The sequence below is a fragment of the Rattus norvegicus genome, chromosome 9 (genome assembly GCF_021556685.1).
Source record: "Rattus norvegicus strain SHRSP/BbbUtx chromosome 9, alternate assembly SHRSP_T2T, whole genome shotgun sequence".
NCBI lineage: Eukaryota > Metazoa > Chordata > Mammalia > Rodentia > Muridae > Rattus > Rattus norvegicus.
This window is the reverse complement of record NC_141542.1, coordinates 107246529-107269763: the sequence shown is the minus strand read 5'-3', so window position 1 is coordinate 107269763 and position 23235 is coordinate 107246529. Positions and strand designations below refer to the sequence as shown.

General features: G+C 47.5%; 1 protein-coding gene across 4 annotated transcripts; it reads right to left on the bottom strand.

Moving 5' to 3' along the window:
• Nucleotides 1-1864: 1864 nt before the first annotated feature.
• Nucleotides 1865-22289, bottom strand: Asb1 (ankyrin repeat and SOCS box-containing 1). 4 transcript variants are annotated; one of them, XM_087566509.1, is made up of 5 exons: nt 21239-21645; nt 17879-18025; nt 14129-14431; nt 9035-9420; nt 1865-6864 (listed from the first exon to the last, which is right to left on the bottom strand). In XM_087566509.1, exons 1-5 carry the CDS (start codon nt 21259-21261, stop codon nt 6737-6739), a joined length of 987 nt encoding a protein of 328 aa, XP_087422635.1. In that variant the 5' UTR covers nt 21262-21645; the 3' UTR covers nt 1865-6736. The 4 variants fall into 4 exon arrangements, with proteins under 4 accessions (XP_087422635.1, XP_087422634.1, XP_087422633.1 ...); XM_087566508.1 differs by having other exon boundaries at nt 17879-18020; XM_087566507.1 differs by lacking the exon at nt 21239-21645 and adding an exon at nt 20847-21096.
• Nucleotides 22290-23235: the final 946 nt, after the last annotated feature.

Here is a 23235-nt window from a genome sequence, read left to right as displayed (position 1 = left end):
CTGCATTGATCTCTTCCTGTCTTTCCTTTGGAGCTGAGGTGGATTTTCAGAGAAGCCTCTTTTGGCTGCACTTTCTGCCTTGAGAACATTATGGAGCTGAAAGTCTTGCAGCTCAATGTTGTCACCCATGGGGCCAAAGGGAGTTCGACTGCCTAGTGTGTCGTGGGCAGGAGCTACCTGCTTCTTAGAAGGCTGGTGGCCAGGCCTGCTGGTCTCACTTTTTCCCTCAAATACTTCCAAAGGCGCCAGAATCTTCAGTGCTAGACTTCCAGGAGCTCAGCTTCTCTGTTCCCTTGTCATTTTTGGGGGGGGGGTTATTTATTACATTTCAAATGTTAGCCCCTTTCCTGGTTTTCTGTCCATAAACCCCCTATTACATCACTATTCCCTCTTCTTCTGAGGGTGTTTCCCCACCCAACCACCCACCCCTCCATGCCCTGACACTGGGGGGGGGGGGTGCCCAGCCTTGGCAGGACCAAGGGCTTCTCTTCCCATTGATGCGCAACAAGGCCATCCTCTGCTACATATGCAGCTGGAGCCATGGGTCAGTCCATGTGTACTTTTTGGATAGTGTTTTAGTAGTCCCTGGAAGCTCTCGTTGGTTGGTATTGTTGTTCTTATAGGGTGCAAACCCCTTCAGCCCTCCAATCCTTTCTCCAACTCCTCCAATGGGGACCCTGTTCTCAGTTCAATGGCTGGCTGTGAGCCTCTGTATTTGACAGGCTCTAACAGGTTCTGTCTCTAAGGAGACAGCTATATCAGGCTCCTGTCAGCATGCACTTCTTGGTATCAGCAATATTGTCAGGGTCTGGTGGCTGTACGTGTATGGGCTGCATCCCCAGGTGGGGCAGTCTCTGGATGGCCTTTCCTTCAGTCTCTGCTCCAAACTTTGTCTCCATATCTCCTCCTATGGATATTTTTACTCCCCCTTCTAAGAAGGACTGAAGCATCCACATTTTGGTTATCCTTCTTGAGTTTCATGTGGTCTGTGGATTGTTTCTTGGGTAATCTGAGCTTGTGGGCTAATATCCACCTATCAGTGAGTACGTGTACCATGTGTGGTTTTTGTGATTGGGTTACCTCACTCAGGATATTTTCTTGTTCCATCCATTTACCTATGAATGTCATGAAGTCATTGTTTTTAATAGCTGAGTAGTACTCCATTGTGTAAATGTACCACATTTTCTGTGCTCATTCCTGTTAAGGGTTCTTTCCAGCTTCTGGCTACTATAAATAAGGCTGCTATGAACATAGTGGAGCATGTATCCTTGTTGTATGTTGGAGCATCTTTTGGGTATATGCCCAGGAGTGGTATAGCTGGGTCCTCAGGTAGTACTATATTCAATTTTCTGAGGAACTCCAGACTGATTTCCAGAGTGGTTGTACCAGCCTGCAATCCCACCAAGAATGGAGGAGTGTTCCTCCTTCTCCACATCCTCACCAGCATTCTCAGGATATTCTGAGTTATCATTCATCCAGTCTCTGAAAGGCTCTGTCATGTCAAAAGGATTAGGGAGGAATGATGGTAGATGGTCACACAGAGCCACACAAGTGACTGAATTATGCAGCTTTCACTAGTGAAACCAAAGTGTCCAGACTCCAAACTAAACCAAGTACCATTATGAGACCAGGCACAGTGGTGCATACCTGTGATCACAGAGTTCAAGGTCTTCAAGGACGAATGAGACCCTGTCTCAAATATACAGAGTTCTGCATAGCAGACAGCAATGGATGGAGAGTGACTGGACAGTTGGCCTCTGTCACACGAATGGTGAAGGGCTGAGGACACCTTTCTTCCTTCAGTAGCACACCCTGGGTAAGGAATGGAAGCAGCCTCTGAAGCAGAAGAGACACAGCGCGGAGCTAGGGGTGAAGAAATTCCTTTATTCCGTTCAGTCACTCCAGGCTTATCCCAAACAGCCAGATTTTACCCTCAACTGGCAAAATAAGTCATATATTACATGGGGCACAAATGGCAGTGTCCCTCACATCCCCACACCACAGAATGCTGTGCAATGTTACTGGATGGAAAGCTGTGAGAAGCTACTCTCTTCAGTCCTGGAAGCAGAGCCACCAGTGAACCAGGCCACACTAAATAGTCAAATCCTGGGCAAAGGTATAGGTTTCTCCCTGCAGCCCCAAGATCCACTGAACAGCTATAGACTCTTGCTTCAGGACCTTCTCTCCAGCCACAGGAAACTATCCAAGAGCCAACCCCTCCCACTTGAACTGTGCATACAGCTGCACATGGAGGCTATAAGATGGCTCGGACGGTAAAGGCACTTTCTACCATGTGATGACCTGAGTTCAATCCCTGGAACCCATACGGTAGAAGGAGAGAACCAACCCCCAAACATCCTTTGATCTCCACATCCACACCATGGCTTACATCGGAGCACAGGCACAAGAAGATACACACATCAAACACAATGGATGAATGGATGGATGAATAAATGAACTAATGTAAAGAAAAGGCTGCACAGAGAAGCTTCTATCCAATGAGATACAGGCCACAAAATTAAGGCATGTGGGAAGAAAATCAGAGGGCAATAAAGCAGTTATTATAACAACGTATAAAAAGTGTCATTGTACTTTTGAAATCTCTTAACTAGGCACAAGGGCAAAAACAGTCAGTCCTGGCCACTGCAAGCGAGCACACATTCATCCTCAAACAGGAAATAGAGTGTTGCAGTGAGCACGTCTTCAGCACTAGCACACAGGCCCCAGCGCATGGAACACTACACACATTGAACAACAGAAGTAGTGGACGCTGTGCAGACACTGCAGGGAAAACGGCACGGCTGGCAAGAGGTCAGAAGCAAACTGTCACATTGCATGTCCAAGACAGCTGCGTTCATAAATGCCAATCTCGAGTCAGATTACAAACATCCTTCCTTGGTTAATCTAAGAAAGAAAGAAGCCAGAGATACAGCTCAGTGGTAGAGCGCTTGCCTCTCATGCACAGGATCTGGTGCGAGCCCAGTACAGAAGAGTCCTGTGCATGGCTGACACTGGGTGCCCGGTGCCTGTTAAGGCTACAGCAGGTCCACTGCATTCTCCTCACATCATCGTCCTTTGTCAGGGAAGTGTATAGTGAAGTCCACAGGTCACTGCCCACTTCGAAGCTTGCGTGTGCCCATCTGTGGACTTTCCTGGGATGACTAAGAATCCTAAACCAGTTATGCTCATGTTCCTTTATTCACACCAGGGAACTATGGGAAGGAGAGTAATGAGGGGAATGAACGAGGGGAAGAAGGGAGCTGCCAGGTCAAGAGGCACTTCCAGGAATCACTCTGTGCTGAAGGAAAGTCATTAGACCCTGCAGGTCAGGATTAGTCTGCAAGTGCCTGGTGCATAGGCACCAAAGAGACAAAGGTAGCAAACCACCACTGGTGACATCACCAGCATCCTAGGTGCCACTGGTTCCCAAGGCCTGAGTGAGGGGCAAGCATGCCTTACCAAGAAGGCCACACTGACTTTCTGTGGGTGACCTCATGGATCTGGGGTGCTAGAGGCCCATCAAAATCATGTCTAGACTTCTCGGGTCATACATAGTGATCCTTGAGGTTACGCTTAGACCCCACGTGGTGGGAAAGCCACAATGCCTTTCACCACCAGGCAGGCTATAGGATCCAAAACTTCCTTATTAATATGTAACATCCACTACCACCGGATCGCGCCAGGATCTCAGCAGCAAGCGAATGTGACGAGAACACTGCAGTGGACTGCAGTCAAGAGTGTTCTACATGCAAAGTCGCAGCACCATTCCACCCCTTTCAAGCAAACCTTCTGTTACTTGTCAGGAAGGACGTGACCAAAGAATAAAAGACAGTCCAGTCAGCTGACGAAACTTGATTACCAGCTGTCCTTACCCTTCCTCCTGCACGGCTCTCTGCCGGTGCTGCACTGTGGGCCGAGATGATCCAACTGCCCCACAAGGTCAATCCCCTATCTCCAGACTGTGGGCTCTCAGCACTGTGACCACCTTAAGCGTACTTCCTCTGAGAAGCAGTTCCCTCAGGACAGAGACCACTCCCAAACAAAGTGCCTGCAGGGGCCAGGACCCTCACCAGCATCCCCTGAAGGCGCAGCAGGAAGCTCTTCCTGTCTGCAGCGGAGCCTCCCCTGCTCCAGGAACTGGCTGAGCACAGGCAGCTCTCAGGCATAATTTCCCTCTGCTCAGACTCACAGTCAGTACTTTTTCTGTCAGGAAATTTTTATCTAAAAAAAAAAAATAATAATTCATGAAAGAAAAAAGGGGAAACTTTGAAATGACAACAGTACTGGTCGACAGTTGAAAGTTACTAATTACCTACTTCACCAGTGTTTTTGCCTAAATATACCTACTGTCAAAATAAGACTCTCCACCTTAAGTCCTCTTCTGGAAGAAGAGTATAAATAAATAAATAAATAAATAAATAAATAAATAAATAAATAAATAAATAAATAAATACAGACAGACAGACAGACAGACAGACAGACAGACAGGCAGACAGACATCACAAATAAAATAGCTATAAAATGTAAGGCATTGCACTGGCAGGTTTCCAGACATACGGCTAAAAGCCCAAAACTGAAAAGATAAATTCTGAGGACTCAGCACTGGTTCCAACCTGCCTGGCCAAGACTCAATGCACAAGCCTTCACTTAAATCAAGTGGCTGCCCCAGTAACAGCAACAAAGCACAGACTCTCCTTCGATGAGCTGGGACGGCCTGCAGGCTCCTTCCCTCTAGACTACTGAGCTCTTCTGCTAGGACCAGCTCAGCAGAAGGCAGCAGGTTCATCAGGCCTACCACATCTCCATGCTGGGGAGGACACGGGTAACCAGAGCTCAGAAGTCTGCTGAGTAGGGCCAGTGCTCACTGAGTCCACATCAACTTCCCAGTGCCTCTCAGGAACCTAGGGCACTCCAGGAAGAGTGCTACTCTTTCCCACCCCGCACGCACCTCATCCTTGACAGCAATGGCATGTGGTACTTTCATAGAACTGCTGGAGACCAGGGGAAACAGACAGTCAGTGCCAGTGCTGTATCACATTCAGAGTCACTAGACTTTGAAGTTTTGAAAGCTACTTTCATAGAACTGCTGGAGACCAGGGGAAACAGACAGTCAGTGCCAGTGCTGTGTCACATTCAGAGTCACTAGACTTCGAAGTTTTGAAAGCAGGAGAGCCTCGCAGTGCTGAGGGTCTGAAAACCTAGAACAGAGGATGCTACTCATGTCCAAGTGAAGGACAATGGCCCGGACCATGCAGAACCGCTGTGGGGAGACTAGGGACAGCTCAGTCCTGCCCCACACACAGTGCTCACTGCCCAGGACTGAGCATGCAGTATGGACCAGCTTGGTGCTGCTGCCAAGGCCTTCCTGAGACACTAGGCTGGGGTTGGAACTCCATCCACAGAATACAAAGGTTACCACTGCCTCACTGGTCAGCTAAAACACAAAACAGTGCAACAGTAAAGTACTACAAGTTAGACCCCTTGTATGGTCAAAACCTCAGCAGACTCAGTACCCGCTTGTCCCAAACAGTCTCAGGTCTGTAATCAGCACAGATCCACACAATAATCCTAACAGGCTTCAAGATGACAAGAGGGGATTTCACTGAGCAGTGAACCCTAAGGGTGCTTAAGGCCGTGGTTACTCACGCACCTGCTCAAGACTCTCACACCTCAAGAGCTAAACACACCTACAATAAGTTCATTTCTCTCACCCATCAACAACCCTGGGCAGGGTAAGGAAAGACCTCTAGGAGCACCCACAAAGGCATTGGGCCAGAAGTGGGAGAAACAGTCACCCAACACCCAGATGGCCTATCTGGTGGACACCAAGAAGCTATACTCTGGAACCAGCCGGGTGACCGAGACATTTCCCACTTCCAGTATAGGAGGGAGGGTCTGAAGAGAGCACCCCGTGTCAACTTATCTTGTGAGGAGTGGCAGTGAGTGCTATTAAGATGGTCCCTGGTCTGAATGTGGGCAGTCACATACTGGTTAGTTACAAGTGGGTCTCCCAAAGGTAACCACTGTCTGAAGATTCCCCAGGGTGAGACATCAGTAAACCCTTGGCAGAGTGGGCAGATGGTGCCTTGTGAACACTGTTCTGGAACCTCCATGCATTAAGATAGCAGTCCAGAAGCCATCTTGGGATGAAGACAACTCCCAAGAGAGAACACTGCGGCCAGCTGTGAGAAGGGATGTGTGCCCGCAGCACATACAGACGAGCATCAGCAGCATATACAGACAAACTCAGGCAAGAAAGCAGGCTAGCCAGTGCACGAATTGCATTCCTGCTCCCTCCATGTTTTCTTAGCAAACCTCTTTTGTTTGGATATCAAGCCTTAAAAGGACAATAAATTGCAAAGTAGGAAATAAGCAGATGCATAGCTCTGGGGAAAAGCCTTCCCCACTGGAGCTATCGCCAGGCTCAGCCCACACTGCACACATTTCACAGCCCATTTCATTAATGTGTATCAGGAAGAATTCAAAACAAAGAGCTTGAAGAGGAACAAAATTAAGTTTGTATGCGCCTCTCAGTTGACAATGACTCAAGGAGTGTTCGACGGCCCCAGCACCTGAGATGGAATCACTGTCCAAGAGAACATGGCCGTTTCTTCTTCACTGACAGCCAAGAACCAACTTGGCAGCAGAGGACACGGTTCCCAGGACGCCAGAGTCTGTGTCAGTTTTCACTGCAGGTGATCGGCTTCCTCACTGCAGTCAGCGCTGCATCTGAATGCTACTCGTAAAGCAGAAACTTCTTTATGGGGTCGGGCAGCGGCAGCGAGGGAACCAGATGCAGTCGGTATTTGCCAAGAGCTCTTCGCACAGCCACACGACACAAACTCAGCAAGGTCCTGGGAATACCTGGAGAGTGAGAAGAGAACGAGAAGGGGAAAGGTCACTTCTCTCCTAGCTCACAAGGCCCAAAGCAGACTACAGTGGGCACGACTGCACCAACGTCACAACACCTTAATCTGAGTGGAGGGGGCCCTGGAAGCCACTGGAAGGCTGGCTATCTGCATCTTAACCAGGGCATCTGCTCTCTTGCCAGCCACCCCGCCCTCTGCAATGTTTAGTGTCCTGGAAAAAAGCTGGAAGACCCCACAAATGAGTGCAAGTGCAAGTCCTTCACTCTTGCTCTGTCCCAACAGCTCACAGAGGCCTGGGCACACCAAGTGCATGGTACTTAAACTCTGAGAATAGGCTGACAGTCCTTCCCTCAATCAAAACCACACAGCTAATCCCCTGCTTCAGGAAGAGAAGGTAACACAAAAAAGTTTCTGACCACAAGCAGCTTCTTTCTGTCACCTGGGTGACACTACCATTAATGTTTGAGAAACAAGGGACTAAGGACAAAACCATCAGGTCATATGTCCTCTGACAAGATGGGAAAAGTGAGGGGCTGGCCTCGGGCAGGAAATAAGACAGACACACAGGTTAATCTCTGCATTTGGGACAGAGCTGACAGCAAATACAAGCACAGGTAAACTCCAGACTCTGTTGCCATTGACTTGTTAATTCCCTGTCAAAATCCTTCCACTCAAACAGGCGGACTCTGTCTTTCATTTTAACAAAAACTGGATTTATCACACATCTCTACCCTCTGATATTTGAATGGAATTTTTTAAAGTGAAGAGAGGAACTCTAGAAAATGAGCTTGTATCTCTGGTCATTAAAATGCATGTGAAGAGGAAGTCTGGGGCTAAGACGGGCAGAGAAGGCAGAGATGAAGAACAGAACCTAATGGCCCATGAATGAAGACACCATGGTGGACAACATGGCGGCTCAGAGGGTAAGCGTGCTGCTCCCACACTTCACCACCTGAGCATAACCCATGGACGCATGCGGCAGAAAGAAAGAACCGACTGACTACTCCACAGTATCTTCTGACCTCTATGGCATGTGCATGCTTCCCCCCCACATACATTTAAGTAACGCATACTAAAATATTTTTAAATATCATGATAAAACCCATCACTTGATAAAATGACCTAAAAAACAAATTAAGGAAAATAAATAAATAAAAGAAGCCAGGTGGTGGTGGTGCACACCTTTAATCCCAGCACTTGGGAGGCAGAGGCAGGTGGATCTCTGAGTTCAGTGCCAGCCTGGTCTACAGAGCAAGGTCCATGATATCCAGGGCTGCACAAGAAATGCTGTCTCAAAAAAGGGGAAATGTCGCACAGAAATCATCAGTTAAGAAAAGCAAAAAGGTAGAGAATATAATTCTAAGAATTTTGAAAGCATATGTCTACATTTGTAGACTGTGGGTATCAGCTTTTGGTATTCAGGAATTGTTAAATAATCATCTTGAGCCAGGGAGGGAATTTAGTCAGTAAAGTGTTTGCCATGCAAGCATAAGGCCTCACCCTCCCAAAGAAAGCAGGAGTGTGCCATACACTGCAGGCCGAGCACTGGGAAGAGAGACAGCAGATCCCAGGGTTCTGACAGTCAGCTAAGTCTACTTGCCAACTCCCAGGTCAGTGAGAAACCCTGACTCAAAATAAAGGTGAACAGTGCACACACGCACACACACCTACACCCACCCACACTGAGAAACATATTCCCCCTCTCTCTTCTCTTCTTCTTCTTCTCCTTCTCCTTCTCCTTCTCCTTCTTCTTCTTCTTCTTCCTCCCCCCCACCTCTCTCTCTCTCTCTCTCTCTCTCTCTTTCTCAATGACCACTCTGGAGAACTGCTGGTCCTGAGGGCTTTAATCAAGTGCTTAGCTGGAATTTTTGGGAGTTGTGGGGTGTTGTTTTGTTATTTAAGATTTACTTATTTCTTTTCATATGTACATGTGTTTTACACTCATGTATGTCTGGGTACCACATGCATATAGTGCCCGCAGAAGCCAGAGAAGGGCTTCCTAGACTTGGAGTTACAGACAGTTGTGAGCCTCTGGGAACCGAGGCCTCTGAAAGAGAAGCTCCTAACGGCTGAGCCATCTCTCTGGGTCTGTTTTAATTAGTACGAGGTCTCACTGGCTCAATCAACCCCAGACCACAACATAGAGTTGAGCTCATGCCACTTACTTCTGGCTTCTTTAAAGACCTGCAAGGCCTCAGGGTCTATCTTTCTTCTGCCTCTTGCCTCTGGACCCAGGGATTCCCACTTCACCAGGTTGAGGTTGGCTCCGAACTCTACCAGCAGGCTCACGAAGGCTGCCTCACAACCGTGGCGCAGGACAGCATCCATGACACACCCAGGGGAGCCCCTGTAGAATTCCTGAGTGTTGACAGGGCCATTGCAGTTGAAGTCGGGATTTGCGCCAGCTTGCAAGAGCAGCCTGAAGCACTGAAGGTTGTGGTAGGCAGCACTGATGTATAGGGGACAGACCACTAAGGAGGTTAGCCGCCTTGAGAAAGGGGGCCGGGTGTCAGGAGTCAGATGATGGTTGACATCAACATCTGCCCCATACCTACAAGAAGAGAAGAATAAGTTAGAGTAAGTCAAACTCAGACCACAAGGACTATCCAGCTACCCTGGGAGGCATTACAGAGTCACACAGGGAGTCCCTGGAGACTCTACAGGTCACAAACACAGCCACCTTCTCTATCTGCAGTTACTGCATCCAAGGACGCAGCATTTGGGGGATATTGGGAGTACAGCCTATAATGAATGCAGTCCCTTTCTTGTCCTTACAGCCTAATAAAGATTCCAGCAGGACACACCTACGGTAGACTTGTATTTTTAGTCTATGTGCCAAGACTGCATGCGGAAGCCATACTTTTGCATGTAAGACACTGAAGGATCTCAGAGTTTGGTATCAAGTAGGATAGGAACGGATCTCCCAGAGATACCAAGGATGACGCTAAGGTATCAGTACTTCCAGCAAAAGGAGGTAACAAGTAAAAACATGGAATCCATTCATGCACACAAATTCCAAAATGAAGCCTTTCAGACCTTCGAAAATAAAATAATTCCAAGACTATACAGAGTTAAGTGGAAAAAACACTTTCACATTCACTATAAAACTAATACAATAACCCAATTCAATTTAAAATTTTCAATAAGTGTTGGGTGTGGTAGTACATGCCTTTAAACCCAGCATTTAGGAGGCAAAGGCAGATGAATCCCTGAGTTCAAGGCCAACCTGGTCTACAGAGTGAATTCCAGGACAGCCAGGGCTACACAGAGAAATCCTGTCTCAAAAAACAACCAAACAAAAATCTTCAACAAGCAAAAAAATTACTACAAAGAAAATTCGAACTTATATTTGAAAAGCAGTATAGAAAAAACTAGGGACCACCTTAAGAATTTAAAACTAATTCCAATATTAGAAATTCTGTTAACATATTTTATTAATGGATCTAAAGGAAAAATTCTGATTACCACTAATAATGAAAAAAGGGCAAAAGCTGGCAGTTGTTTACACTGTGTGAAGGTGTCTCTGTATTTTCAATTGTTAATTCCGTACCTTCCCAGGGAGCAAAATGCTAGCAGGAATTTGGTATTGTGATGTTTGTGGCATCACAGGCAACCTGCTCAGACACCTGAAGGTCAGGAAGCTCTCTATGCCTGAAGCAACCTAGAATTGTATCAAAGATTGCATTGCTGGTGACTGGTTATAATAAAAATCTGACAGATGATAGCTGGGCAGGAAGTAAAGGGCAGAACTTCCAGGCAGAGAGAAGGTTGAGAAGAGGGGATTCAGAGAGGGACGCAGAGAAAACAGATGGACCAGCATGGAACAGAGAAAGGCATAGAGCTAACCTGTCACATGGTGGATTGTGGGCAAAAGTGTTGGGTTAAGTTGGATGATCTAGCTGGGAGAATGTCCAAGCTAGAGGCCTAAGCTTTAAACTATAAGAACAGCCTCCGTATCATGATTTATACCAGAGGTGGGTCCCAGAGGGTCCCACTGTAGACAATTATGCCTACTTTAAAATTTTCTATGAAACAGAAAGTGACAGCTATTTCCTTAAAATGATAAAATACATTTCTCCAGTAAACTCATCGTCTTACTTCACAAGGAAGTACTAGGGGTGCTCCTGCTGCAAGGAGAGCACACACAGACCCAGCCACATGCTGGCTTCCGTAACATTGATGCTAAACACTGAGGAGTGTGATCCGCAAAGGACAGCAATCAAGTAAGCAGGGCTCTGAACCACTGTCTGTGCTCAGAGGAAAGGCTTACAAAATCTAAAACGGCCTGCAAGGAATGAATAAATGACAAGCAATAGGATAGTGCATGAAGGTAGCAGACTGAAATGACAGCCCATATACACAGACGGATACAAACCAAAGCCCAGTTTGAAGACGAAGCAGAAAGTCATCATGTAAGCAGAATTATGTCTAAAATGATCCACGTATGCATAAACCTAACAACTAAGGCCGAAAGACCCCAGAAAGCAGAAAGACACACCAAATACTAGAAAAGGCTCAGCATGCCACCAACTTTCCCCAAGTTTGATTTTTATGAATGAAAACTCAGTTCCTGAATTGCTGAAGCTAACTACAGTTAAGTAGTACCCCGCCCCTCAACGATGTATGTCGTTCATTTGGAAGATCAAACAAGATCAAAAGGCAAAGCCACAAGGCAGAGGACACAGCCCCACCATGAGAAGGGCTCGTTATAGAGAGCTGTAAAACAACGCAACCCCACAGGTGGACAGACCAGCAGGTCCATGTAAACTCACTTCTTTTAACAGACCCAACTTCCAAGCAGAAAATCAGTGTATACAGCAAGGAACCATGTTAAGGGAGAAGAGTGTCGAACTTTTTAATACCCCACCCTCCAGGGATAACTGGAAATCCATATGGGAAAAGGTAAACAGGAACGTGTTCCCGTGACCTAGTTTGAGTATAGCTAACAAAAACACACTGCTATTAGTGTTTGAGAAACAAGGGAGGGTGGGTGTAACTCCCCCTGGACAAATAAGAAACCCTAAGTCTACACTAACAAATAAAACCTGAGCATAGGGCATACACGTGTGCAAAGTACCTCCCCACAAAACTCTAATTACAGAGCGAAGGGTAGCTTTACAGTGCAAAACCTGGCAGACAGCACTGTCATCACAGGATCAGAGTGAAAGTCACCAGGAACCAGATAATGTAAGGAGGAGTCACTTCTGCCAAGATCTCTGCCCCCTAGGATCCTCAAGTAGGTAACTCAGTGATCTGCCACCCATGTACTTAAGCCTTCTCTGGCCCCAGGTAGTTCTGTGAAGTCTCACAAGCTGCGTCATCACTGAGTATTTGACTTGAAACAGGCGGTGACTGCACACAGGAAGCAACGATGAGGGCATTCAACAGTGGGGACCTAATATTCAGGGACTGGAGAAGATGGACTAGCGCCATGTCCCTAGACAGCAGAGGGCCACAGTCTCATCCAGCAGTCCTGCTTCATAACTGTCTCCAGCACTTTAGTACCCAAAGGAACTTCATCTCAAAAGCGCTTCTTCGGGGCAGCAAAGGCCTGAGGACACACACGGCCACTGTGATGGTTTGTATGTGCTCAGCCCAGGGAGTGGCACTATTAGAAGGTGTGGTCCTGTTGGAGTAGTTGTGTCCCTGTGAGCGTGGGCATTAAGACCCTCATCCTAGCTCCCTGATAGACAGGCTTCTCCTAGCAGCCTTCACATGAAGATGGAGAACTCTCAGCTCCTCCTGCACCAGGCCTGCATTAATGCTGCCATGCTCACGCTTTGATGATAATGGACTCTGTACCCTGTAAGTCAGCCCCAATTAAAAGTTGTCCTTACGAGAGTTGCCCTCTCATTCACAACAGTAAAACCCTAACTAAGACAGCCACTGTCCTTCATTGGCACCTCCCTTCCCTTCGAGATGCGCTGTGAGTGAGAAAGCACTCTACAAGAAGAAAAGCAGTGGGGATTGGAGAGATGGCTCAGAGGTTAAGCAGAAAACCAGTGGCCCACTTCACTTCCCTGCACTTTTGACTAACAACAGGAAAAGTTCATTTCACACGGGAATTATCCATCCTCATTGGAGACAGGTCGCCAAACTGCTGATAATCTTAACCAGTATGCCAATCTGATACTAAGTGAGCTGTAGGGAAGACAGCCTCTGAGCCTCATCAAACTCAGCTTTGGATCTCAGAGACGAGATCCAATTAATTTTAATTGTGAATATTCTCTAAATTTCTCTATTTGTATTATCTCTACAAGGAAGCCAAACAGCTCGACAAATCAATGTAACGGTTGACCACACAGAAGCAGCCCCTCTACCTTCTATCCTAAACATCAGTAACGGAGAGCAGGGGGCTTACAAACCACAAGGGGAGATTCCTTACTGACGGCCGGAAATTGCAATAATGAAAGATGAGAGGCAAACCTACAAGAAAAATGAGCCAGGCAGGAAGGTGAGAGGATGGGCGGGAGGGCAGGTTTGGTTCATATTTAGAAGATATTACCCGTTAAGTAATCTAACAGCATCATTTCCATTTTCCTTCTTTTGTTTTTGGATTTTTTCTTTTTAGACAAAGACTTACTATGTTCCCTGACTGGCCTAGAACCTGACCAGTCTGGCTTCTAACTCAGAGCTCTACTTGCCCCTGCCTCCACAGTGCTGACAAAGGTGCTCTCCACAACCAGCAAGTTGCCACATCTAAAGGGCAGTCATCATAGAGTTTAGAACACAGAAAATGTTAAATAAAATAATCCCTGCTGCCATGCTTTCCTACAGTGCCCTGCGCTCCACAGAAGAGACAGGATGCATTAACTAAAATGCCTCAGGGATTTCTCAACTAATAAGGAATTGCATTAACTGATCCTACTAAAAACATTTCCACAAAGACAAAGGCTCCTGCTGCCAAGCCTGATGACTTGAGTTCCATCCCTGGACCCACACAGTGGGAAAAGAAAACCAATTCCTGCAGGCGTGCTCTGGAATATGCTTGTGTATACGGACATGCACGCTCACAATGTTTTTAAACATTGAAGGAATAAGGAACTTTAGAGGGTATGGCCTAAGCTATACATGAAAGTAGATGACATGGTAAGTTTACACCACTAGGAAACAAATAAACAAGCCCCCAATTCAAAAAGAAAGCTAACAGCCAGCATAAGGAAGGCATCCGTGGGTCTGAAAGCACAGAGGCCTCTGAGAAGTCATCTCTTAAGCACACAAGAAGGGAAATAAATGCACACGGCCCTGGCAGTACTGACCTGATAAGAGCCTTCAGGATGTCACCCCTACCCACACGAGAGGCATGGTACACAGGAGTGCTTCGGTGGTGCCTGCTGCCATTGGGGTCAGCACCAGCTTCCAACAGGATCTCAGTGCTCTCCAGGTGACCGTTCACCACAGCCACATACAGGGCCGTCTGTCCCTTGACATCCACCAGGTCCACCTCCGCCCCTTTGCGTATGAGGAAGTCCACACAGTTCCCATGGCCTGCGGTGGCTGCGATTCTCAGTGGTGTGCAGGGGAGCCAGCCACAGCACCAGACAGACTTCTCATTGATGCGGCTACATGGGAACACAGGGATCTTGTAAGAGTCACCCTAGGCAGACCAGCTGTTCTCCCTCCTCTCTTACTAGCAGAAGTTCCCAAAAGAGAGTCATTTAGGTAACTAACCCTGACATTTAAAATGCCTCCACTGTGTTCTGTCTTCCATCTCATGGTGCTGAAGATCAAAGGACCTTGTACATGCTAAATATTCTATATTTCCAGCTATTTGTGCTCTGTGTCCTGAAATGTTCATAATTGTCCCTGCTGACCAGACAGGACAGGCATTCAGGGACCATTGACAAAAAAAAAAAAACCTTTAGGCTCCCACAGAATAATCAGCACTGACACTGAGATTTCTAGTTCTTAGATTCTTCACCCACATTCCACAGCCTCTACAAACCAACATAGATCCACCAGGGACACATGCTGGGACAGGCAGGGTCAGTCACGATGCTCTCTTAGTAGTGGTTACCTATAAACATCCAAGGCTGGCATCCTCTCCCAATAAAGACGATTAGTAATAGTAATCTATGTCCTCTTACCCTGACCCAGAATACCTGAGAGCCTAAGATATCTGTAAGGTTACAGACACAGAGTTCTTAGGTGCAAGTGGTGGCGAACTGTCCAGATTCAGCTCTCAGGCAGTATGGCCACCAGACAACCAACTAACTGTGCCGTGCACTGACCCTTCAGGTAGCAACCAAGGTGTTCCCCACCTCAGCTTCTGCACTAGAGCAGAAGCTAAGAACATGCAGTGGGCAGTGTCTCATTAACCAGTCCCTGATGTCCCTTCTCCAGTCACATGTGGGCTGACATGGGCCAATAAAGTCCAGATCTCACCACCAGAGAGATGATCAGCAGTAGAAAATATAAAGGACGATTTCTAAACCTCCAGTTTAAGAAAAACCACCAGGCAGTGGTGGTTTATGTCTTTAATCCTAGCACTAGGGAAGCAGAGGTCAGTCTGGTTGTCAGAGCTAGTCCCAGGACAGCCACAGTTACACAAAGAAACCCTGTCTCAAAAAAAAGAAAAAAAGAAAAAGGAAGAGGAAGAAAGGAAGGCATGCTTTATGGTTTATATCAACATCAGTATGTTGATTTTAATGTGGTTCTGGAGTTGGGTAAACTCTTTGTTTTAAAAGATTTATTTATTATATATGAGTACACTGTAGCTGTCTTCAGACACACCAGAAGAGGACATCAGATATCATTACAGATGGTTGTGAGCCACCATGTGGTTGCTGGGAATTGAACCTAGGGCCTCTGGAAGAGCAGACAGTGCTCTTAACCACTGAGCCATCTCTCCAGCCTCAAAAGAAAGGAAGGAAGGAAGGAAGGGAGGGAGGGAGGGAGGGAGGGAGGGAGGGAGGAAGGAAGGAAGGAAAGAAGGAAGGGAGGGAGGGAGGGAGGAAGGAAGGAAGGAAGGGAGGGAGGGAGGAAGGAAGGAAGGAAGGAAGGAAAGAAGGAAGGAAGGAAAGAAGGAAGGAAGGAAGGGAGGGAGGAAGGAAGGAAGGAAGGAAAGAAGGAAGGAAGGAAAGAAGGAAGGAAGGGAGGGAGGGAGGAAGGAAGGAAGGAAGGAAAGAAGGAAGGAATGAAGGAAGGAAGGAAGGGAGGGAGGGAGGGAGGAAGGAAGGAAGGGAGGGAGGGAGGGAGGGAGGAAGGAAGGAAAGAAGGGAGGGAAGAAGGGGTAGAGGGAGGGAGGGAGAGAGGGAGGGAGGGAGGGAGGGAGGGAGGAAGGAAGGAAGGAAGGAAGGGAGGGAGGGAGGGAAGAAGGAAGGAAGGAAGGGAGGAAGGAGGGAGAAGCTAGTGTGGTAGCATGCGTCAATAATCTCGAGCTCAGGCGATGGAGACATCCTGGGCTTCAAAGATACATGAGGTCCAAATCGAGAGGAAAGAAGGGAGAGGGGAGGGGAAGAGAAGGGAGGAAACAAGGAGAGAAGGAAGAGAGAGGAGAGACAGGGAGAAGGAGGGGGGACAATATGAACCACACTGAACTCATTCTACTGCTGTATACATATGCTTAAGGCTTTTAGGGGCTTGAGTTACATTAAATAAATTTAAATTTTTGTTTGGTTTTATCAGATTTATTCATTTTGTTTCATGTATAAATATTTTGCCTGCATGTGTGTTTTCAAACCACACGCATGCTTGGTGCTTCAGAGAGTGTATCTCATGTGAGTTCTGGTTGTTGAACCTGGGTCCTCTGTGAGAGTGTGTTTAAAGGTTGAGTCATCTCTCCAGCCCTGTGCTGTTTTTTAAATACTGACATGTGCTCTGATGGACTACTGCTAAGACACTGGATAGATAAGGAAGGAGCACACTCCTGGCTGGACTCCTGCTTGGGAACTGTCTACACTAGGGTAGTAGAGCTCATTTCTGCAGAAACACAAAGGCACTTCCATCAGTTCACTGAACTTCTCCTCAAGGCAAAGTAGAAACTCACTAAAGTATAAAGAAGTGCCAGTTTTGGTTGTATTCAATGATCTAGTGGGGCTGCAGGGTCATTCACACAAAAGACTCAAGGAGCCTCAAGAAAGAATAATGGGTGCTCTCCTAGCAGCCTGAACAGGGAGGCACACACAAGGCTCTGCTATCAAGGAAGCATCAGAAGGACTTGGCAATCAAGAGGAAAGAAGCTATGGGTAGGAAAACAAAGGAGATAGAAGCTACCACATCTCTCCAGTGGGAAGTCAACGGGCCTATGGCTGATCACACACACCTGAGACATCAAATTAATGTCAATAAAGTGGCTGTAAACGAAGAACTACCCAGGATAAAGAGCCATAGCGATGGGCTCGAGAGATGGCTCAGTGGTTAAGAGTACGTACCACCCTTCTAGAGGACCTGAGTTCAATTCCAATTCTGCACATTAGGTAGCTCACAGCCATCTGTAACCCTAGTTCCAAGGGATGCCCTCCTGGCCTCTGTGGCCCATATTCCCATACTCATACTCGCCCACCCGCCCCCATATACACACAATTAAAATAAAATAGCCAGGCATGGTAGAGCGCATCTTTAAACCTAGCACTCAGGAGACAGAGGCAGGAAGATCTCTGTGACTTTGATGTCAGCCTGGTATACATAATGAGTTCTGGTCCAGCCAAGGCTGCATAGTGAGACCCTGTTTCAAATAAAATAAAATAACTAAGTAAATAAACCTCTTTTTAAGGGTCTTGGGGGGCTTGGAGGAACCTCTCTGGACACTGCCTTCAGAACAAACACTGAGGAAACTGATGCTCAGATAGGACAAGTTGCCAGGACAATCCCAAGGCGACTTGGCCCCAGGAATCCCTGCCCACTGTATCTGGCCACCTACAATTCCTCCTTTTATCCCTTCTCTAAAAGCAAATTGCAGACCTGCAGCATCAGAGTCTTACTCTGCTATCCAAAGCACAAACCCCAGCCTCCAGCAGGCCAGCAGGCCCACAGGCCCACCCGTCACCAGCCCAAGCAGAACTGCTCACCTCCGGTAGCTCTCCTCTTGCAAGAGGTTCCTGAGGGTCTGGAGGTCCCCTACATAGGCTGCATCATGGAGTCTCGTATCTTCACAGTGCTCCAGTGGGTGGTCACAGAACTGCTCCCTCAGCCACTCCTTCAGATTAGGACCTGCACTGAAGAGAGGGGCTCCTATAAGCATGCGGAAACAGTAGCAAGGCCGACCAAACAGGACACCTTCTGCAGTGGCTCCCTCCTGCTAGCCACACAGGAACCTTCAAATCCCCAGAAAATAATTCATAAGAGAAAGCTGGAAAGTTTCCCTTTTTAAACGAACACATTCCTGACACCAAGCCCAATAAGACTTTTTTTTTTTCCTAAAGAAAAGGGAAGAAAAAAAATGTGATGGTCTGTCGAACAAAGGAACAACAAGCCAGTCGTGCAAACTAAAGTTTGAAATATTATGCCAAAAAAAAAAACATGAAATTACTCTAATTTATCCCATGGATGTAAGAAGATCTTTAAATTGGGGCATTTGAAAGGAGAATGGTAGTCATTTTCTTTACTACAAAGGTAGCTGGTTAGCCAAAAGCAAAGGGCAAACAGGGTTGCCTGTCTGGAGAGTGGGTGAACTCCATGCTGCTCTGGAAACAGCAACAAGGGTTCAGCAGAGCCCTACTGTTCCCACAGGGGTTCATGAGTTAGAGGTGCAGTCCCAGCATGCTGTGCTGGGACACAGCCAAGACCTTTAATCAGTGCGGCATCCCAGGCAGCCACAGGGTCAGTGGGAAAATGTCTTCTTGCAGGACTGAAGAATTTCTCCTGGGATACTGATTAGTTCTTATGAGAGGGCTATTATAAGAGCAGCGACCAACCCCACCTAGTCTCTGGCTTCCTGTTTGGCCAGGAGGTCACAGTTCCCACCAAACCTTCACCAACATGATATCCCACCTCCAACACTGTGAACTAAATACATCTCTTTTCTTTATAGTTAGACTATCTCAGGGATTTTTATCATAGCAATAAAAGTGAAATAACAAGGAATAAGCCTCAAATGTATACCTTTTTTGTATAGAAATCTCGCTTCAAGAGCCTGGAGAGGTCACTCAACTGGTGGTGCATGCCATGCAAATATGAGCCCTGAAGCTCAGATCCCAACACTCATACAAAAGCCAAGACCACATTGCTACAAGTCCACTGGACTAGGAGAGGCAGACTGGAGGGTACTTAGGGTTAGGATCCCTGGGCCGGCTGGCAGCTCGTTTAGCCAAATTCAATGCATAAGCTCCATGGATACTGATAGGCCTTGATTCAAAAATAAGGAGGAGTAAGGAAAACACTAAATGCTGACCTCTGAGCTACACACACACACACACACACACACACACACACAGAGAGAGAGAGAGAGAGAGAGAGAGAGAGAGAGAGAGAGATCACATCTCAATAAAAAGGAAAAGTAAAATATTATGTGCATAAATACAAATCCAGTCTATATAACAAAAAATTAGAGAGATGTGAACAGTGAACAGAAAGACTATACTACGTACTAGGATGAGATTCACTATTAGAGAAATTCTCAAATGTAGCCAGTCTCTTCTGAAATTTGATATCAGATATACCAAAATGATTTTGAAATGTATTTGTAGATATACATAAGGGAAATAGCTTTTGTTGTTTTAGTAAGAATAACAGGTGGCAGGAACTCTACCATACTAGATAACAAAACTCGTACCAGACTAGAAAGAAAACAAAAACAAAAACAAAAACAAAAACAAAATTGTTTTCTCAAAAAAACAATTGAGAAAAGAATCAATTCTCCAGGAAAATCTTAATCTTAGTATACATAGCTTAGCTGTAGCAAACAGGCACAGAATCCACCTAAGACATGTAGTCTGTGGAGAGTTGTACAACTAACCACCTACTCGGAGACCTTGCATCTTTGCTCACATCACAGCCCAAACTAACTGAAAAGGTTAAACATTGCACCAATAGGTGCTATAAAGACAGCACAAATTCTAACTGCTTAGATTCAAGTCCCCCACCCTGTAGTGATGTCCTAGCATGCTACCAAGCATAGCTCAAAAGCATATCCCTTCACACACAGGTCTTTTCTTGATGCTGAAGTTGTTTCATATTCGAATACAATATCCTTTGCGCCCCCACAGACTCTCCTAGAGGTACACGGTGGTGATGATTAAGTATCCTTGCCCTCCAGGTTCTGAAAGTCCGTTGCCTGGGCTAAGACCAAGGCTAGAGGCAGCACAATGTCCACAAACACCTATGTGGTTCACTTGATCCCATAACCAGATGCACAGCAGACCAACAAGATGCATCAAGCCTGGAAAGGGCTCTGTCCAGCGCTTCCAGGTCCTCCTTCAATTACTGTAACCACAGCGCAGTTACCAACAGGTATAAAAGTCAAAGCCAAAGTTGGGGAAGATTCAGATGCATGGGGTAACTGTCAGGAAAGTGGGCTGCATCAGAGGACTTGAGCAAGTCTCTGGACCTCCCTTTGGTCACCTCTCCTCTATGCTCCCAGCCCAGGCCGCCAATGGACCTTCAGAATCTCCCCAAGTCCTAGAGTCAAAGGCCATACCTACAAGATAGCACTCAAGACCCGCGCCTCCACCCAAGCTGGAAACACAAACCAACAAAAAGGCACTAAAAGGACCAGGGCGGGCGGGTGTGTGTAAAACCACTTTTTCTTCCACAGGACCCTTTCATGTGTTAAGAAATAGCTGTCCTTTAATCAACCACTTCTCTTCCACCTCTCATTCCTGAATGAAAGGTCAATCCACTCTAAGATCTTGTCTGTTCCTGAGATCAAATTCAATGCCAAACATAGCTCTTGGTGGTAGAGGCCTTGTCTTGTTTTTTCACAGCCCCAGGTGAGCCAAGCCAATAAATAATACATCATCAACAAATGTTCGTTGAATTGATGGACGGAAGAATGACAAAAGACTGTCAACATTGTGGCTTTCTGAGATTTTTGCATACCTAGGAGAGCTCCTTGAACAGAACATGTGCTTCTCCAAAACCAGAGATGGGCACATGTGGCAGGTTCAGAAAGACCCCAAGGTGGATCTTGTACCAGGAAATTCTCCCAGGAATTGTTAGTTCCATAGAAGCAACACGGCAAAGTGGAGATTCTTTAAGTCAGGTGACAAGTGTCACCCTTTCGCTGCAGGTGGATCAAGCGCCCCTGTAAGAGCTGTGTCACTGGCAAGCTCTCTGGGGACAGCATTGTCCTTAAGGTGGGTGGGGGTGGGGCGGAGGACGTTTGTCCAGTGGCTACCGAGCGGGTATGTGCTGACTGGCAGGATGGGGAAAGGGAACCTGTCCGACGAAGGCTGACCTCTGAGGGCCTTTACTGACCACTGTGCTCATACCTGGAAGAAAATCCGTACCCCATGGCAGAGCTAGGGTCATCGCAGACTGGGATCGGCTAACAGGGTGGCGGTTACAAGGCTAGCTCCACCAGAAAGAAACCCCGTAGGAGGGCTGTCCACGAGAGACCAAGGGTGGGGGTGCGCGCCTGGGGTCGCGCGAAGCCTGACGTACACATTTATTGACCCTGGCCCGCGAGGACGGAAGCCCGAGCCCGGGACGCCCGAGGGCCACTCTGACTGACCGGAGACGCAATACCTTCCCCACCATCCCTAGCCGCGTACGTTACCTGCGGGCCCTGGGCCGGCCCGCCCATCGGGGCTCCCGCCCTCCGCCATGCCTACTTGGTCCTCAGCCTCCGCCCAGACCCCGTCGCCTGTCCGCCTCCTCAGCGAGCCTGTCAAAGAGCAACCCTGTCAGAGAAACACCTCCGGCGTTTCCGGCAGGTGGGCGTGTCTGGAGCTCGGCTTCCGCCGAGTATGCGCCTCCCTTCTGTACTTCCTGCTCTGCGCGCAGGGTGCAGGGGCCTCCACTTCCGGTCTGGCTAATAGACTTGATTGCTAATCAGGGAAGGTTGACAAAACTGCGTCTACTAGGAAGCGCCGGGATTTGGGGAAACGCCTCTCCTCTATAGGTGGAGGCGTCTTCGAATGCCTCAGGAACTCCTGGTTGGTAGATTTTGTCCCCGCCCACGGAGGCCGGGACGTGGGCGGGGCCGGTCCGGCAGCGGCTGAGGGTAGTGGAGTGACGTTGGCCTACGCTGCTGTCCTTTCTTCGAGAATCCAAACGGCGCCTTCCAAGTAACTTGTAAAGTTGTGTTAGGTGAAGGCAGCCCAGAATGTCTCCATGGAGCCAACAGTGTTTGTAACTTGGCCAAGGCGTGTTGTCCTGGTGGCTTTCCCCCCGAGCACTCCCGATTTTACATCAGTCACACTGTGCGCATTGCTTTTTCGAACAGTTCTTAAGCATGGACGCTTTCGGGTCCTTTCATTCTCCCCTACACGGCTTAGGGAAGGTACCTTGCAGGGGGAGGACCCCAGTGGACTGGGGAGGCTGCGCCTTAAGGAGACAGAAGCGCTGCTTCACCGTCCGGTGAGGCGGAGGCGAGGCCGCAGTCCCCAGCACCGTGGCTGTGACTTGTCTGCATCTTTGTGTGGTCATGGCACACCAGCTGGGAGCTAGCGACTATAGGTGCCCAGCAAATCCTCCTGCCCAGATTAGATCAGTTGCACAGGTCTGGGGAGTTGTGTGAGACAATCTGGAACAGAGCCACGGGCTCTGAGGGTGTTTATTGGAAAGCGGGGAGATTCCTGCAGTGGTGTTTGGTCTTGATACCAAACACCACTGGCATGCGGGACAGGTGACACCAATGACGCTGCAAGGCAAAGAGCCAGAGGTGGCCCAACCTTATGGCTCTGCTCCATCCCAAACTGGGATGCCACAAGTGTAAAACCACCCAGATGTGCATGATCAGATAAATACACCTCAAAATGCGTTGCCGTGGTTATCCACATAGCCTTTAAAAGACCACTGTCCTAGGTTACAGCAGGGCCAATCCTGGAGGACCCTATGCTCAGTGAATTAAGCCCACAATAAAGAATAAAGACTGCATGATTCTAAAGGAGGTCACTAAAGGAGTCAACTTTGTAGAAACAGAGTGGAATTAGTAGGTGCCAGTTTGCTGCCAGAAAAGGGAGTGTCACTGGTGAGGGAACAGAGATAAAACTCCATGCTGTCACCCTAGACTGAGAACTTCATTGTGACCAAAACTCAGGCCTAACGAGACTCATGGTTTTGACTCAGAAAAAAAAGAAAAAGAAAAACTGTTAAGACTAATGGAAACAATGTTGAGGTTTTATTTAAAATAGTTTAACATTAGACTCTGACCACAAGACTTAGAAGAAAGGAACTAAGAAAGGCATGCCCAAGAATAGCTCCACAACCCTTATGGAGCTACCATATACACCATTTTGATGGTTCTCAACTTAGATCTCAAAAG

Coding starts and splice junctions, on each gene's coding strand:
- Asb1 (XM_087566507.1), bottom strand. CDS start 20,902: ATGTGCCCATCTCTGGTTTTGGAGAAGCACATGTTCTGTTCAAGGAGC. Junction 18,026..20,846: donor TGTTCAAGGAGCTCTCCTAG/GTATGCAAAAAT, acceptor CCCTCTCTTCAG/TGCAGGTCCTAATCTGAAGG. Junction 14,432..17,878: donor CAAGAGGAGAGCTACCGGAG/GTGAGCAGTTCT, acceptor GTTCCCATGTAG/CCGCATCAATGAGAAGTCTG.